Below are 15,425 nucleotides of genomic sequence, written 5' to 3'. Positions count from 1 at the left end.
CGTTTCTCAAACAAAGAAACAAACCATGATAGAGCTTGTCCCGTAAGTAAGGTTCCAACAAGCCCAATACGTGACTCCTCCGTTGGATATCGTTCGGGCTGTAAAACTGTTATCAACCTGATTTGATTGACGAATCCTCGAAACTTGGAACGTGTTCCATCAAACTTATCTGGAAGGCTAACTCGAGGCTCCTTATGTTGTAGAACTAGTGGTTCTTGTCGAACCTGAGGTAAAGTTGTTTCTCCAAGTGCCGAAATTTGAGGCTGGTGTAGTTTAGATTGTGCTATCCCAGATACTCCATCATTATGAAGCCTTGCCACCACTCCTTCAATCTCTGCAGTTCTTTGTGATAACGTAGCGAGGACATTCATAATAGCATCTAACTTAGACTCCAAACTTTCTGTCATACTAATGTCTTGACCTCCGGCCATTCTAAAAGAAAAAGACAAAAATGACCCTATAAGAGACAATATTGGTTTATAGGAGGGTAATCCACAACCTATAAAACGCCTTAAGAATTTCAAGAAGAGGGGTAATCTACTCTCTCCAAGAAGAATAAGACTCCAATATTATAACACAAGAAGTATCAGTTTAGAGGAAGGTAATCCGCAACCTCTAAAAAATGCTAGTATACCTTCAAGTAGAGGGGTAATCCACACTCTACTAAGAAAGAATTAGCTCTGATATCTCAAGTTAGTGTAGTCTCGACAAACTGTCACGGACACAAAATATAGACTTGAAATCTAACAAGAAGTTCAAGAAGAAGTGGCAGAAATAGATTAAACAGATGAGTACAAGAACACCAGAAAGGTGAGCTAGAACTCCAAGAGATGTGTTGTCGAGACTGAAGAACTCTTCAGCCTCGATCCCTATATATACTCCTACTTAGGAAGCTTCTCGAGCTACTTCTATTAACTAGGAAGCTTCTAGAAGGTTCCAAAGGCTTCCTTTCTAGAAGGTTCTAGAAACTTCTTGAGTTACTTCTATTAACTAGGAAGCTTCTAGAGAGTTCCAGGGGATTCCTTTCTAGAAGCTTCTAGAAACTTCTCTTCTAGAAGGTTCCAGAGACTTCCCTTCTAGAAGCTTCTAGAAACTTCTCTCTAAAAGGTTCCAGAGACTTTTCTTCTAGAAGGTTCCAAAGGCTTGTTTTCTAGAAGGTTCTAGAAACTTCTCTCTAGAAAGTTCTAAGGAATATGTCCCTAACAGATTGTTCATTCCTTTTGTTATTGCTAATATTCTCTTAAAACCAAATGGAGGAAAAAATAAGGACCGTTGAAGTCTTTGTCATCTTCAAAAAATGACAACAAAATACAACCAACATTTATATCTAAAGCATTCTACTGCTAAAATTATAGATTTTAAAGATTTTGTAATTTTTATTTTATTTTATTTTAATCAATATTGATATATATATTTTTAAATTAGATCCTTTATTTCATAGTCTTCCCAATTCTTCAAAACTATATCATTTTTTCTTCAAAAATATATTTTAAAAACTACAATAATTTTTTTAAAATAATTTTGATATTATTACTCTATTTTATAATATTTAATTCTTTTTCTTTATTTATTTTTTTGGTTATATTTTTCTCTTGTAGATAAATATATTTTTTGAAAATAAAATGTTTACCAAATTTTCTTTTGTTTAATCATTCTTTTCTTTGAGAAATTATTTTATAGTTTTGGTTATATTGGCTATAATAATAGATTGATGAAAAAAAAACCAAAATAAATAAAAAAATCAATATCTTATTTTAAAGCTTTGAAATAAAGAAGAGAAGAGTGTCTATAGTCAATTTATTAGATGATTATTTTTTTATAAAATATAAAATTACATAAAAAAGACATGTAACTATGATGATTATTGACTTTAAAAGAATTTTATTTATTTATTTTATTTCTGGATTTTGGTTTTATGTAATTAATGTTAGATGCCTTATATATATATATATATATATATATATATTAAATCATATGTTAAATAAAAGATTTGAGTTCAAATTCTTTTTTTTATAAAATTTAATAAGATTCAGATTACAAATATATGTGAATTATTTATAAATTACACTTGAGCAGATTCATCACTTAAGCATTTATTTTAAACATTTAAAAATTTTCTTGTTTCTCTGTAGAAAATATATTTGTTTAAAAAAATATATTATAAAATGTCATGTTTTATTTTTTTAACATAAAAATCTATTATAGTATTAAAAAATATCTATATTTTTAGATTCATTTTAAACTATTTATTTAAAATATATTTTTTAAAATTAATATTAATAAGACCTTTTTAAAAGAATCATTATATTTTTAGATGCAACATTAGCTACAAACAATTCTATTATTGTGCTACATTTAAAAACATTGTGAACTGTGTTGGATAATAAGTATTATATATCTAATGTATTTAGTGGATGTTTTGATGTCAAGGAAGCATGTTACAAGATTTTAGACAATACACAAAGTTTAGTACAATTTATAGATTATAACCTGTAATGTAAAGGGCCAAGTCAAGACTCTCTTGTATTTGTAATGCATTTGTTTCAGCATGTTACTATGGATAAGAAGAACAAGACAACATGCAAGCATCACAAACAGAAAATGTAATGATGTGATTGCCAACATTTAGAGCCAAATTGTAACACAAGCATCACTTAAGGCAACACACTATAATTAACCTCAAATACAAATGATTGTCAAACATAAACAAGAAGACATTCTTTGAAAAGAAGAAAAAGATATTATTCAATGCATATTTTTTTGGTGTAGGCACCAATAAGCTAAACTTCATCATTGACATGTCAGTTATCAACATTTTGATTGCAAATTTACTCTGTTATTTTTTTAAAATACTAAAAAATATTTATTTTGAGCCAATCTTAAAAGCAAATGCATTAAGTTGTTTAAGCTTGATGAATCTAATTCCAAATATTTAGCTATAATTGAGAACTTGCTTTGCTTCTGATTGTTATTTGATCATATATTAACGTGCCTATAATTTTGTTAGATGCTTGTAGAAATCAAATATCTTTATACACATACTTAGAAATCAAAGTTTATTGCATTGAGTGATTATATAATCAAACATTTTGTTTAAATTTTGGATTTTCTTAATTCTTAAATTATTGCTAATATTTTATCAAATCTATTAGTCTATATCTTTTTATAGCAATTTTATTATTATTATTATTATTATTATTATATAATATTTATGTGATTATTATCATATTCTTTGATTGCTTTGTAGCCATTAAAATTGTCAATTTGATCCAATAGATATTAGACATCTTATTTGTTCTATGGTGCAACAAAATTATTTTTATGAATATTGATAAAGAAAATACAATGACTAAATAGCACAATAGTACTATTACACTCATTGAAAAAAACAACAAATTTTATTCTATGTATATAGTATGCTCTCTATCAAATCACTTTGGTTGTTAAATGGATCATTACAGAGATATAAGATGGCAATTTCTACAAGATTTTGTTTGTCAATTTACACTTTTAGCAAAATCAAATCATTGTTATGAAAACAAAGTGCCAAAAAAACATAATATATAAGATGCAATTTGGCACCTTAATTGGTTGGATTTAAAATATTGTTACTATTTGCTTCAATAGATAAAAAAGAAGTTGCTAATGCAAGCTCCATCAATCTTTTGGTGAATATTGATGACATCTATTGATTTTTTATTTGATGTATATAAAAATATTTTTTCAATTATGTAAAGACTTTTTGAGTTATATTCAAACACCTTGATCTAATTCTAAACTTGTTGTAATAGATCTCAAAAATTAATAAATTTATTACTTATATTTTTAACATCAATATTATTCATCAAAACAATAATAATTTCTATAAAGATTTAGATCCAACAAATTAAGTTAAGAAAGGGGTGTTGTAGCTCAAGTACAAATTAATTATTGAATATATCTATGATGGTCATAGACTCCTGATTTTCTTACTTCCTTGCAAAGTCTTAATTGATGAATGACATTGCTTAACATCAATTTGATTGATAGCATGTCTCAAATCCATACTTAACTTGTAGTGCTCTAAATTGGAATATTTACTAATCATGATCTTTAATATCACCAAGTCCATATTACATGCTTTTGGTTATTGAAAGATATTAAATTAGTAAAGTATAATTACAAGGTATTATTTTGCACTTATAAATACAAATTGGCAACAAAACACATTATCATGATATGCAACATGAAGTGACAAGCTATGTCAAATTAGTGTAATAGTAGATATGTTTATATTTTATTAGTTTACTTTGTATTTTTTTTATTTATTTTTTTACCTATTTTATTATTTTAAATTTATTTTATCAGCTTTAATATTTCTATCTATTTTTTATTATTTTTTCAAAAAATAATTTCATTTGCCTAAGATTGGAACATATAGTTGCAAAAAAAATAAATCACAAACAACCAAAGAGTCAATATACTCTTATGTAACTAAAAAAATAGATATTTATTTAAAGATAATGTAATATTAATACTAGAATGGCTATTGCCAAAGATAAAAAGACTTGAGTCCCTTGAAATAAGACCTAGAATAAAAAAAACATTGACAAGAGTGAGGAAGGCCTCACTCTTGCCTTTATATATACTATCAAACTAAGAACTATGTAGCAACATTCTACAAGACCTCTAGCATGTGTCTAATTTGTAAGACATATGTTTAATTTGCAATGTAAGTTTTTTACATGTATGTCACATGACTTCAAAGAAGCTTTTTTTATAAGATACTATTAAATTTATCTATTTTTATTTATTTCTTTCTAATTCTTCTTATCTAGATAAATATTTTTATTAATTACATCCATAAAAATAATTGAAAGATCTTTCTTGACTTGACATTCTTGTTATTATATAAAAAATTAACATATCATATGAACTTGTATAAGTTTGTGAAAAAATAAGAAGATTGGAAGAATTTGTTTAAAGAGATTAAAAATTGAAGTTGAAGGTAGAAGAATTAGATCAAGGTATTTGAATATAATTCAAAATGTTGCAACTGCAATTTCATTTGTTGTATAATAATTTTATTTACAATGAGTAGTTTTATTTGTAGTGCACAATTTCATTTATACTATTGTTTTAAAGTGCTAACTTTAAAACTCCAAATTTGAAAGTCTTACATGTCCAAATTGAATAAACTTTGAACTTCTTTAATATAGAATTTTGTGAGTAATTCAACAATGTAGTTGGTTTAGCAATTATATTTCAATGTCAACCTTAAATGATGGTTTGTATGGATTAAATGATATTTTTGAATAATTTGTTTTTAAAATTTGCATAAATATTAGATATAAAAGCTTAAAGAGGCACTTTTGAGGGTCTTTTTTTTATTTTATTACAAATTTTTTTACTTGTGCTTATCCAAAGTAAGTGTATATTGATGGCTTTAATTCATCATTTTGAATTTTGTACTTTATTGTTAAAAAAAGATTCAATTTTTATTTTTGGATTATATTTTGGTACAATTTCTTAATAGCAAGTATAGTTGCAATTTTTTTTTAGTGTTGTATTGTAACATGTATATTAAATGAATTAAAAAAATATATATATTATAAAAGAACTTAATTAAAGACTTAGAAAAAAAATAATATAAATATCTATGATTCTTAAATAAATCATTTAAGAATTATAGATAAAAGATAAGAAGAAGTAGAAAAATAATGTGTATATTGATATTTTTATTAAAAGACCTTGTATTAATTTTTAAAGCCATAAACAAAGCAAAACAAGGTAGATTAGCAAAAAAAAATACCTATATTATTAATCAAGGTAGAAACCAAATCCTAAAGCACAAAACCAAGGACATAGAATAGATTAAGGATCCTTTTAATGGTTAGAAAGAGTTTTATAGAGCAAAATTTATAGTATTTTTTTGAATGTTAATTTTGGGTGATTTGAATTTGCAATAATTTTATAAAAACTATGCAAAATAATGGTTAAATTTGGAAGATTTTGTTTTTATAATTTGAGTATAAATAAGGATTTTTCAGAATTTTAAGTATTTTTTGGTAGGATTGAAGTAAAACTTTGGTTAGAATTTAGTTAAGATTTGATTAGCATATAGTTAAAATTTGATTAAGATATCTTTAGGATTGATTAGGATTTATTAAAGCTTGATTAGGATTTGTTTTTTAGGATATAATTAGAATTGATAAAATTCAATTTGATTTATTTAGTATTTAAATAGAATTGATAGAAAAATTAGGTTTATTTAAAGTTTTGTTTTGATTTAATAGGATTTTTGATTAGTTATAAAATACAAATTTATTGTCTATAAGCAAGTATTTAGTGTATTTCTAAATAAGATAATACATAATATGATACTAGTGTTGCTTTATTTTATATTGTATTATTATGTATTAGGATATTATAGGAATGAGTTTGGATTAATGGTTAGTATAAACTTTTTATGGAATAATGCTTGAACTTGTGATTCAAAATTAACAATCAATAAATTATAAAGTTTGATGGTGATTTTAGGTATATTTTGTATTTTTATTCTTGAGATAGTTGCAAGTTTTTAGTGGTTAAGTTTATAGTGCATGCCAAATAATTTGGCTCCGAATAAATAATTTATATATATATATGTATATATATATATATATATGTATAACTTGATAGAAAGTGAGAGATGGGAGACAAAGAAAAGGAGGACGAAGGGAGAAAGGAGAGAGAGAGAAAGAGAAAGAGAAAGAGAGAGAGGAGGAGGAGAAGGAAAGATTGATTGATCCTTGAAAAAACTAAAGAACATGTTGGATACATGCCTAATTGACTAAGGGTATTGGTTGTAGTACTTAAAAATAGGAGTCTTAAATAAACTATTAAGTGATACAAATCTAATATAATAATTTTTGAATTATAATTTGTAATATTTTAACTAAGATTGTAATTGTATTATATTTTTGAAACTTGTTGTTTGGTTGTGAATGTATTTATGAGATTGGTTTATTGATTGAAGTACTTCTAAAGTCCTAATAAGTTTCTTTCAATGCATACAATGATTAAACAAACATCTCAAGTTTTAAATTCCTAGCCAAGTTGATATAGAAAAGATGAGTTAGTAACATTGTTGTCTTAATTATTGTATATAACTTGATAGGAAAAATATCTAATTAAGTATTATTAAATTGTATATGGCTATAACTTGGGACTTGAAAAATTAAAAAAACATGCAATTTAGAATTTTTTTTGGAATGAAATTATATATTTTTTAAGTACAAAGCATACATATAACAAAGTTGTAATATTAGAATTTGAATAAACCATCAAAAAAGAACTTGTCTTAAATTAAATATAATATAAATGGAAGAGATATGACTTTGCATTGATTTGATTACAATATGTTCCAAAAAAATCCAAAGTTACTACAAATATGACTAATTATTTTTTTCCTAGTGACTTGCAAGTTCACTACTTGATTATTGATGAAACAAATATTTGAATATTCTTTAGTGCTTATATACTTGTTGTACTTTGAGAGTATTGTCTATTATGTATACTTCACATTGTGTGCATTTTGGTCCTAATTAATTAAAAGGGCTTCTAATCTTTTAGAAGAAGTATTTGAAGATGTATTTATCATGTATTTTTTATTGATATATAATTGCATATTTTATGTTGGTTCAAAGTATTCAATTAGTAGAATATAACAATCTTTATTTACATAAGAATTGTCATTATATGTGACATTAGGTACCAAGCTATGTGTAATCAATGTTATAATAGATTGATTTATGTTTACTAGTTTACTTTTTATATTTTTATCTTTCATCAAATTTTTAATTTTTCATCTATTTTACCATTTTTTATCAAATGAATGATTTTATCCACTTATAATTTAAAGGTATAATAGAAAAACCTTTCTTGACTTGGTGTCTTTGTTAAGTCAAGTTTTGTGAATAATTTAAAGAGCTTGTTGTTGTTAATTCTACTAAAAGATGTAGTTTTGCTACAAGATGATGGTTTAGCTATGTAGTAAAGCTTAATACTTTTTACATAGATTTGCATTCTTTGATTCTCTTGTGGTGGAGTGAAAGATGTTTGACTTATCTTGTCATTACTCATTTCTCCTTGAGGGTGTATTTGTTATGCAATTTTGATTAGTATATGGTTATATATTTGAGATTTGTTTATAACACTTGATTTGTTGTATATGAAATTTTTATTTACTTAATAGCATTATTGATCATTTTTTATCAGATGGATAATTTGGCATTTACTTTTGCCAAAATTAAACAAATAGAATTAGATTTCTCTATCTTAAAATAAAAAAAGACTCAAATTACAAATTTGTAAGTAACCTATTCTTTGAGGTGGTTTTCTATAGAAGAGTAGTACAAAAAATATATGACCTCAATTTTATATATGCTATTAATAAAATAGATTGGCCTACCACAATTAGCTTTAATGTGGTAATTGTGGCATTATTTATGGAGCCTAATGTAAATTGATGTATAATATTTTAAATATATCTTGTTAAGTTCATATTACATTGGCATGCTTCTAGTTTATTGGAATAGTTATATTGATTAAATATAAAAATATAAAAATATTTTAAAATATCTGGAATATTTTATATTATCAATATTTTTACATGGGTGAAAAAAAAATCCAATATACTGAATAATTAGTAATGAAATGTTTTTATAACTCTTCAAACTAACTTCTGAATATAACAATCATAGTAATAAAGCAAGTAGAACATTAATATTTTCAGCATTTTAAAGATGTAAAAATATATACCTTATGTAGTTTATATACTATTTAGAAAATAACATATAAAACAACATGTACGATATTCAAGACAGAAAAATTAAATAAATTAAAATTAAATCAAAAATTAGATATATATATATATATATATATACACACACTCCAATACAAGCTTTTTGGTTGCATTATGTTTATTGCAACAATAATCCTATAGATAAAACTTTAAAAATAAACTAATAATCATATAAAAATTAGAAGATATATATATATTTTTTGCATGCATTGATGGTTGGGCAACAACGTTTATTTTTGTATTATTGTATCATATGCTACAGAAAGAAAAGATAGACATATTTCTAAAAACATTCTTTTATTGGCACAAAATTTGCAAATTTTTTCTTCTCTGTTGGCAAACTTGGATTTTACTACTTGAGTATCCATAATGCATGGTTGCCTTTATGAGAGGGAGAGAAATATCACCTCTCCTTCCACTATGCTTACAATATGTTCCCCATTTCTAAAGCTCAGGCCCATTTCAAATAATCCAGTCAAATAAATAGAGAGGCAATATAGCAAAATTTAGCAAGGCCCCTAAGACCGTGTTTGTGGTCATGAAGGTTGTAACCAAGATGCAGCCATAAAGCAGGATTAGGTCACGGGATGAGCTTAAAAACGCCGGCTTGAGCATTCTCGCAACGTGATCACGCAACGAAACACGACACGAGTCCAAGCTCGCAGCGCTCGCAGGGCCATCCAAAGGCTTTCTGACGTTGGTGGGTCATTGCTAGAAAGCGAGCATTGCTTTGATTTACACAATAACCAACATCGTCACGCTTTTTCCGTCTGATGTTGGGGTCATAAAAATTTCGAATGTGATCATGTTTCCGGATTTTTGATAGGGATGAAGGGTTTTAGTCCGTTGAGAGTTACTCCCAAGTTGATGTCCGACACGTGCTGGAATCGAGATGCAGAGTTACCGCACGGGATTCTGAAGAGTGGGAATGTTACTTTTTTCTGTATGTAGGTTTATTTGAGCTGGGGATTCTGTAGCTTGCTAGCTTCTCGGCATCTGCTGCCATGGACTGTGTGCCCTGTCCTTTCTGCCTCCATCAACTTTTCTCTTGGGACGGGAATCTGGATTAGCAAAGCCGCGGAGCTTGTGTGTTGGAATGAAAACCATAATGCACTCTGCCATTCTACATCCGGATGCACTCCATCTTCCCTCTCCGATTCGGCGTTCTTTCATGGCTTCTGCCGATCCTGGCGCTCCCGTACTTCTTCCCACCTTCTTGTGCCGTCCTTGCCGCACGCTGCCCCTGTAAGCATCGGGCCTCAGTCTAGGCTCAGCTTCCAATCTTCCGCATGCGGGAGGCTCTCGATTCGACTCGCAGGGCTGGCTCAAGTGAAACCCACTTTCGCTCCAGCCTCGTTTCGGCCAATGGCTGCCTTCTCATCCCGTGCTGCGAAGTCTTTAAATGGAGGTGCTGCTTGTAGAGCTACAGATCGGAATGGCAACTTTCTGGAACAGGGACGCGAATTTGAGGGTGTTTCCTCTGTTGCTCCGAGGAGTGTAGAATTTCTGAAGTCCACAGTTTCGCATGGAAGTAATTTTGTGCGTGACAATGTGGGAAGCATAGATGTGATCGTAGGTCCCATGTTCGCCGGAAAAACCACAGCTCTCTTACAACGCGTTCGCAAGGAAGTTGATGCTGGCAGGTACTCACAATCATCTTTTAAAAGAAGATCCTCATCAGAATTACTTCCAATATCTTCCTCAGCAGATACTGACGCTGGTCTGGGCTCATGCCACGTTGACTACTTGATACACTTTTGTTTCTCCTTTTGATTGTTCTTGGGTGCGTTGCAAATTATCAACTTGTCCAAGCGATCGAGCGTGGAGATGCTTTTGAGGTCGTCTCCTGTTATTCTTCTAGGTTATTTTGATTTCCAAGTAGCTGAATTTGAGAACTCCGTCTCTAAAATCCACTATTGGTTATCTGTGTTCCTTCATATCGTCGATCTATGAACTTCGGGACATGGTCTCTTTTTGACAACGTTGAGGGGGCATTGATCGCAGGAAGGCAAGTTTAGTGAAATCGGACAAAGATAATAGATACGCTGTTTCAGCGGTTGTCTCACACGACGGGATTCAAATGCCATGCGTGGCCGTCCCAAATCTTGCAAAGTTTAGGGAGCGTGTTGGGGAAGAGGCATACAAACAGGTTAGCCTAGCTATCAAAGGATCTCTTTTGATTTTGTCATATCTCTAAGATGCGTTCTTCTTGATTGATGACTGTCAATTCTAGATATCAGGGGTTTCGATTTTATAGCAATTGCTGGCGGATTCACCTTGCATTGTTTGCTAAATGTCGGTATTCTATCCACACATCTTACACAGATAGAGGTTATTGGAATCGACGAGGCACAGTTTTTCGATGATCTGCTAGAGTTTTGTCAAAGTGCTGCCGACGTTGACCACAAAACAATTATCGTTGCTGGACTTGATGGTGACTTTCTGAGGTATGTCGTGGAAATTTTCAAGCACCTCAACGGAATCCAGTCTCGTGGGCTACCGTCTCATGGCTGGGGCGCATCAGTCTTATTCTTGCGTTTTGGGTAATCGTAATCAATTATGTTGGTGCTGTAAGTCCTCATGGTTGATACACAGCAGGATTTTAAAACGTTTCGCAGACGCAGATTTGGGTTTGTACTGGATCTTATACCTTTGGCAGACTCGGTGACGAAGCTTCACGCACGTTGTGAGCTCTGCAATCAACCTGCTCCATTCACCTTCCGCAAGACTGTCGACACCGAGACTGAGGTTATAGGAGGCGTGGATGTCTACATGCCAGTATGTCGACAACATTTTTTTAGTGGAAAAAATGCTGTCGAAATTGCTCGCAGTGTGCTACAGATCCATCACGATCCTAGACAATCAACACCAACTGCAGCTAACGATTTGGAAGCTAAATCCTTGCAGACCACCAACTCCAGAGCAGTATAGTGCATCTAGCTTCCGCTTACTCTAGAAGTGGTTTGCTGCTGATCAGGATGCAACATGGGACAGCCTGAGGCTGACAATTGAGACTACATATTCCACCGTGTCCTGAATGAAATTTGAGTCTTACAGAAAGGTTGGTAAACCTGCCTTGGACGAGGAGAGAAGAATGTTCGGATTACAGCTGAAAATCTGGCACGCACTGTATCTCTGCAGGAAAATCTCAGGTTTGAACTCATATTAACTTTCTTCAAGGTTGTGCTGTGAGGTTGCAGGGAAACAGTGACTTGTTCAGGTTCTTCAAACATTGTCTTATTTTGGGGGAAAGTAAAGCAAACTGGGTGTGATAGTGAATTAAAAGAAATTTGGAACCTTGGAGAGCCATGTTAGGAATGCACTGGTGAACCTTCGACTCATTCTTGCCAATGTGGTTGGATGTATTTGTTTGTACATGAATGTTTTTTACTAAATAATTTTGGAACAGCTTCAAACCAAGTTTTGCATGTGAAACAAGGTTTTGTGTGTACGTTTGTGTGTGTTTTTTTCTTCTTTTATTTAAATTATTAATTTATTTAGGTTTTGTTTAAAATATCATTTTAGAACCTTACAATATTTTGATGAGTGTAGATGGGAGCAATACATACTTTTAGAATTTGACACATAATCTGTCTATTTGTAAATCTTCTTAAACTAAATATGTATTGTTTTGTATTTTTGAGATTCTTGAAGTAAATCAAACTGATGTTTATTAAGCCGAAAGTCTTTAAACATCAGTTTTAGTGGAGATTGACTTTTTTAAGTATGCCTAAAACAATGTACACCAGTAATAATAAAAATTAGAATTTTATGTGTATGTATACATACAAAAATTTATTTACAAATAAATGATCTTTAAAAAGATCTTCTGAACACAATCAATATAAAATAAAAAATAATATTCTAAAATATAAATTATAATTTCACTGGCATAATAATTAATACCAAAAAAATTAAATAGTAAATTAAATTTCAAAAACATTATTTTATATTATAATTTCTAGACTAATTTAGTTATATTTATAAATGATAACCAAGGCCCTAATAATTGTATTCTACATGCTATTTTTAAAGGTTATACTATTTTTTAAATTAATGTAAAGAATAAATATTCAAAAAACTTCCATACATCATTTTTTATTGGTGCATATTAGTTTGTATAAAAAACAGGTGGCTCAAATTTTTTATCATAAATATTTTTTTGATTTTTTAATTTTTATTATATTAATATATTTATTGTGTTATTATTCTAATTTGAACCACATGTATTTTGTAACATCTTCATTATTTTTTGTTTTTTTTAAAATATAAAATTTTGCTTTTATATTTATTAAATATTTATAAATATGTAAATATATGTGGAGTGAATTATTAATGCTACATCTCCATATCATATTACAACACCCTACATGACCTCTATGTAATTTAAATTGATTGAAAAGTACGCTTCTATACTTAAGGCATATTTGGCAACTCAACATTTAATCCTTGTATTGATCCAAAAATTTAATAAATATATTTTTTGTGTATTTAGCAATAATATATATATATATATATATATATATTTATACTTTTAAATTAAGTATTTTCAAATTAAATTTTCTATTTTAAAAAATACAACTTTCAACCTATTTTTTCATAAAATATTCATTGTCTCCTTCTCAACCACCATCTTTTTTTAAAACCAAAAAAAGAAACAAATGTACAAAAGAAGGAGCCATATAATCAGCTAATTATCTATAGAGATGTCGCAAAGAGTGTAGTAAGATCATTTGGAAATGTAGCATTAACAATTTATATATATATATATATATATATATATATAGCCTAAATTCTTTATAGTTGTATTTAGATTTTTTGACTTTGGCTTTAGTTTCTTTTGTAATATTATTTTTTCTTTTTATATAAAAATTGTGTAAAAATCTAATATTTAAATGCATTACCTATTACTCAAATAGTTTAAATCTTAATAGTTTGAATATGAGAATTTGTGTAAGGATTTCTTTTTAATAACATTGAAAACCATGAGAAGGACTTTAATTCATTATTCATTGTTATACCATCTTCTTTTTTATTATTGCAAATATGACCTATTTTGAGAGGTCAAATACAAAAATATTGTTTCTTCATGACCAATAGCAAGAAATTAATTCTCAATATAAAAAATTTAAATAAAATGATACATTGAAATTGTGTGTGTGTGTGTGTGTGTGTGTGTATAAATATAATTTTAACTTTTTTTCTTTTATATATAAGAATAAAAATTTTAAATCATCATTTTTTTTTATGTTTTTGAGTTTTACAAACATACCTAAAATATAAAACTTACACAAAAATTTGTTAAATTTGTTATCCAAATAGTCTTAAGAGTTTTTAATTTATATAATATTATTGATAATGAAGCTTCTATGAAAATTTTTTCTTTAAATGAATTTGTGTTATAACAAAAAAAAAAAAAAAAAAAAAAAAAAAAAAAATGATCTCAAAAATTGAAGTTATCATTTTAAAGTTATACATAAACTATAGTTAAAACACATTAACTTGAATTTATATATTTACATATCAACATGATTATATTAGACTATTAAAAATAATATTTTTATGAATACTAGAAATATCTTTTATTCTAACATCTACAAATGAATAATGTATACATAGATAAAACTTATTTCAAATGATTGATACAAAATGTGCTATGATTAATATTCATATAAAAAAAAATATTAATAAATTCTATTTTATTATGTAAAAATATTATGATTAAATTGAGCTTTAAGAGTTTAAAAATATCATTAAGTTTTAGAATCAAATAAAATATTTTGAATACATTTATATACATTAATGAATATAAATTAGAATTATATTATAATATATATGACATAAACTTAATGTAATATTATATATATATATATATATATATATATATATAATTTAAAATACACAAGTATGAAATTTTATAATAAATAATATATTATTTAAATCTTTATATTACTACTTTTTATAATTAGAATTTTGTTAATGCCACCACAATTTTTATTTTTGCCACCACAATCCACTACCCACTCAACATAATGTTTTAGTTTTTATTCCAATAAGAAAATTTGTCAAGAATTCCACTATATATATATATATATTGGAATTCTTGACAATTTTTCTTATTGGAATAAAAACTATATATATATATATATATATATATATATAGTTGACAAAAATATTCTTATTTTTAAAATTTTATAATTATTTTTACATATTTCTTAAGAAATATCTTGAATACAATAAATTTAAATTTAGGATCTTCAGCCTTATAATATTTTTCTTTATCCCCGTCATAATATCTTAAATTTATTATTTGATTTTGCACTTTATCTTTAGTATTTTTTCCATATGTGTAACATTGTCTTATACCCTAAACATTAGTTAATTCTCTCAAAAATTTGCAACATAATGTTTTTCAATTATTATATATCTCAGATAAAAGTGGGTTGATTTCAATACCATTATGGAGCAGATAAATGATTACTTTGCGTGCTAATAACCTTATTGTCATTTGTGTAAAACCATTTACAAAAATGTTTTTATTGCAGATGCATATAACATGCATATTCATATGTTTTAGTTTGCAAAATTTTCATTTGAAAAT

The 15,425-nt window shown here is 27.8% G+C and overlaps 1 protein-coding gene across 1 annotated transcript; it reads left to right on the top strand.

Moving 5' to 3' along the window:
• The first annotated feature begins 9,652 nt into the window (after nucleotides 1-9,652).
• LOC112272934 (thymidine kinase b) lies at nucleotides 9,653-12,244 on the top strand. The gene is made up of 5 exons (XM_090245092.1): nucleotides 9,653-9,676; nucleotides 9,776-10,467; nucleotides 10,829-10,973; nucleotides 11,150-11,271; nucleotides 11,443-12,244. Exons 1-5 carry the CDS (start codon nucleotides 9,653-9,655, stop codon nucleotides 11,753-11,755), a joined length of 1,296 nt encoding a protein of 431 aa, XP_090101218.1. The 3' UTR covers nucleotides 11,756-12,244.
• Nucleotides 12,245-15,425: the final 3,181 nt, after the last annotated feature.

Source organism: Physcomitrium patens, chromosome 20 (assembly GCF_059467195.1).
Source record: "Physcomitrium patens ecotype Gransden chromosome 20, ASM5946719v1, whole genome shotgun sequence".
Taxonomy (NCBI): Eukaryota; Viridiplantae; Streptophyta; class Bryopsida; order Funariales; family Funariaceae; genus Physcomitrium; species Physcomitrium patens.
This window is presented reverse-complemented; position numbering and strand designations above follow the sequence as displayed.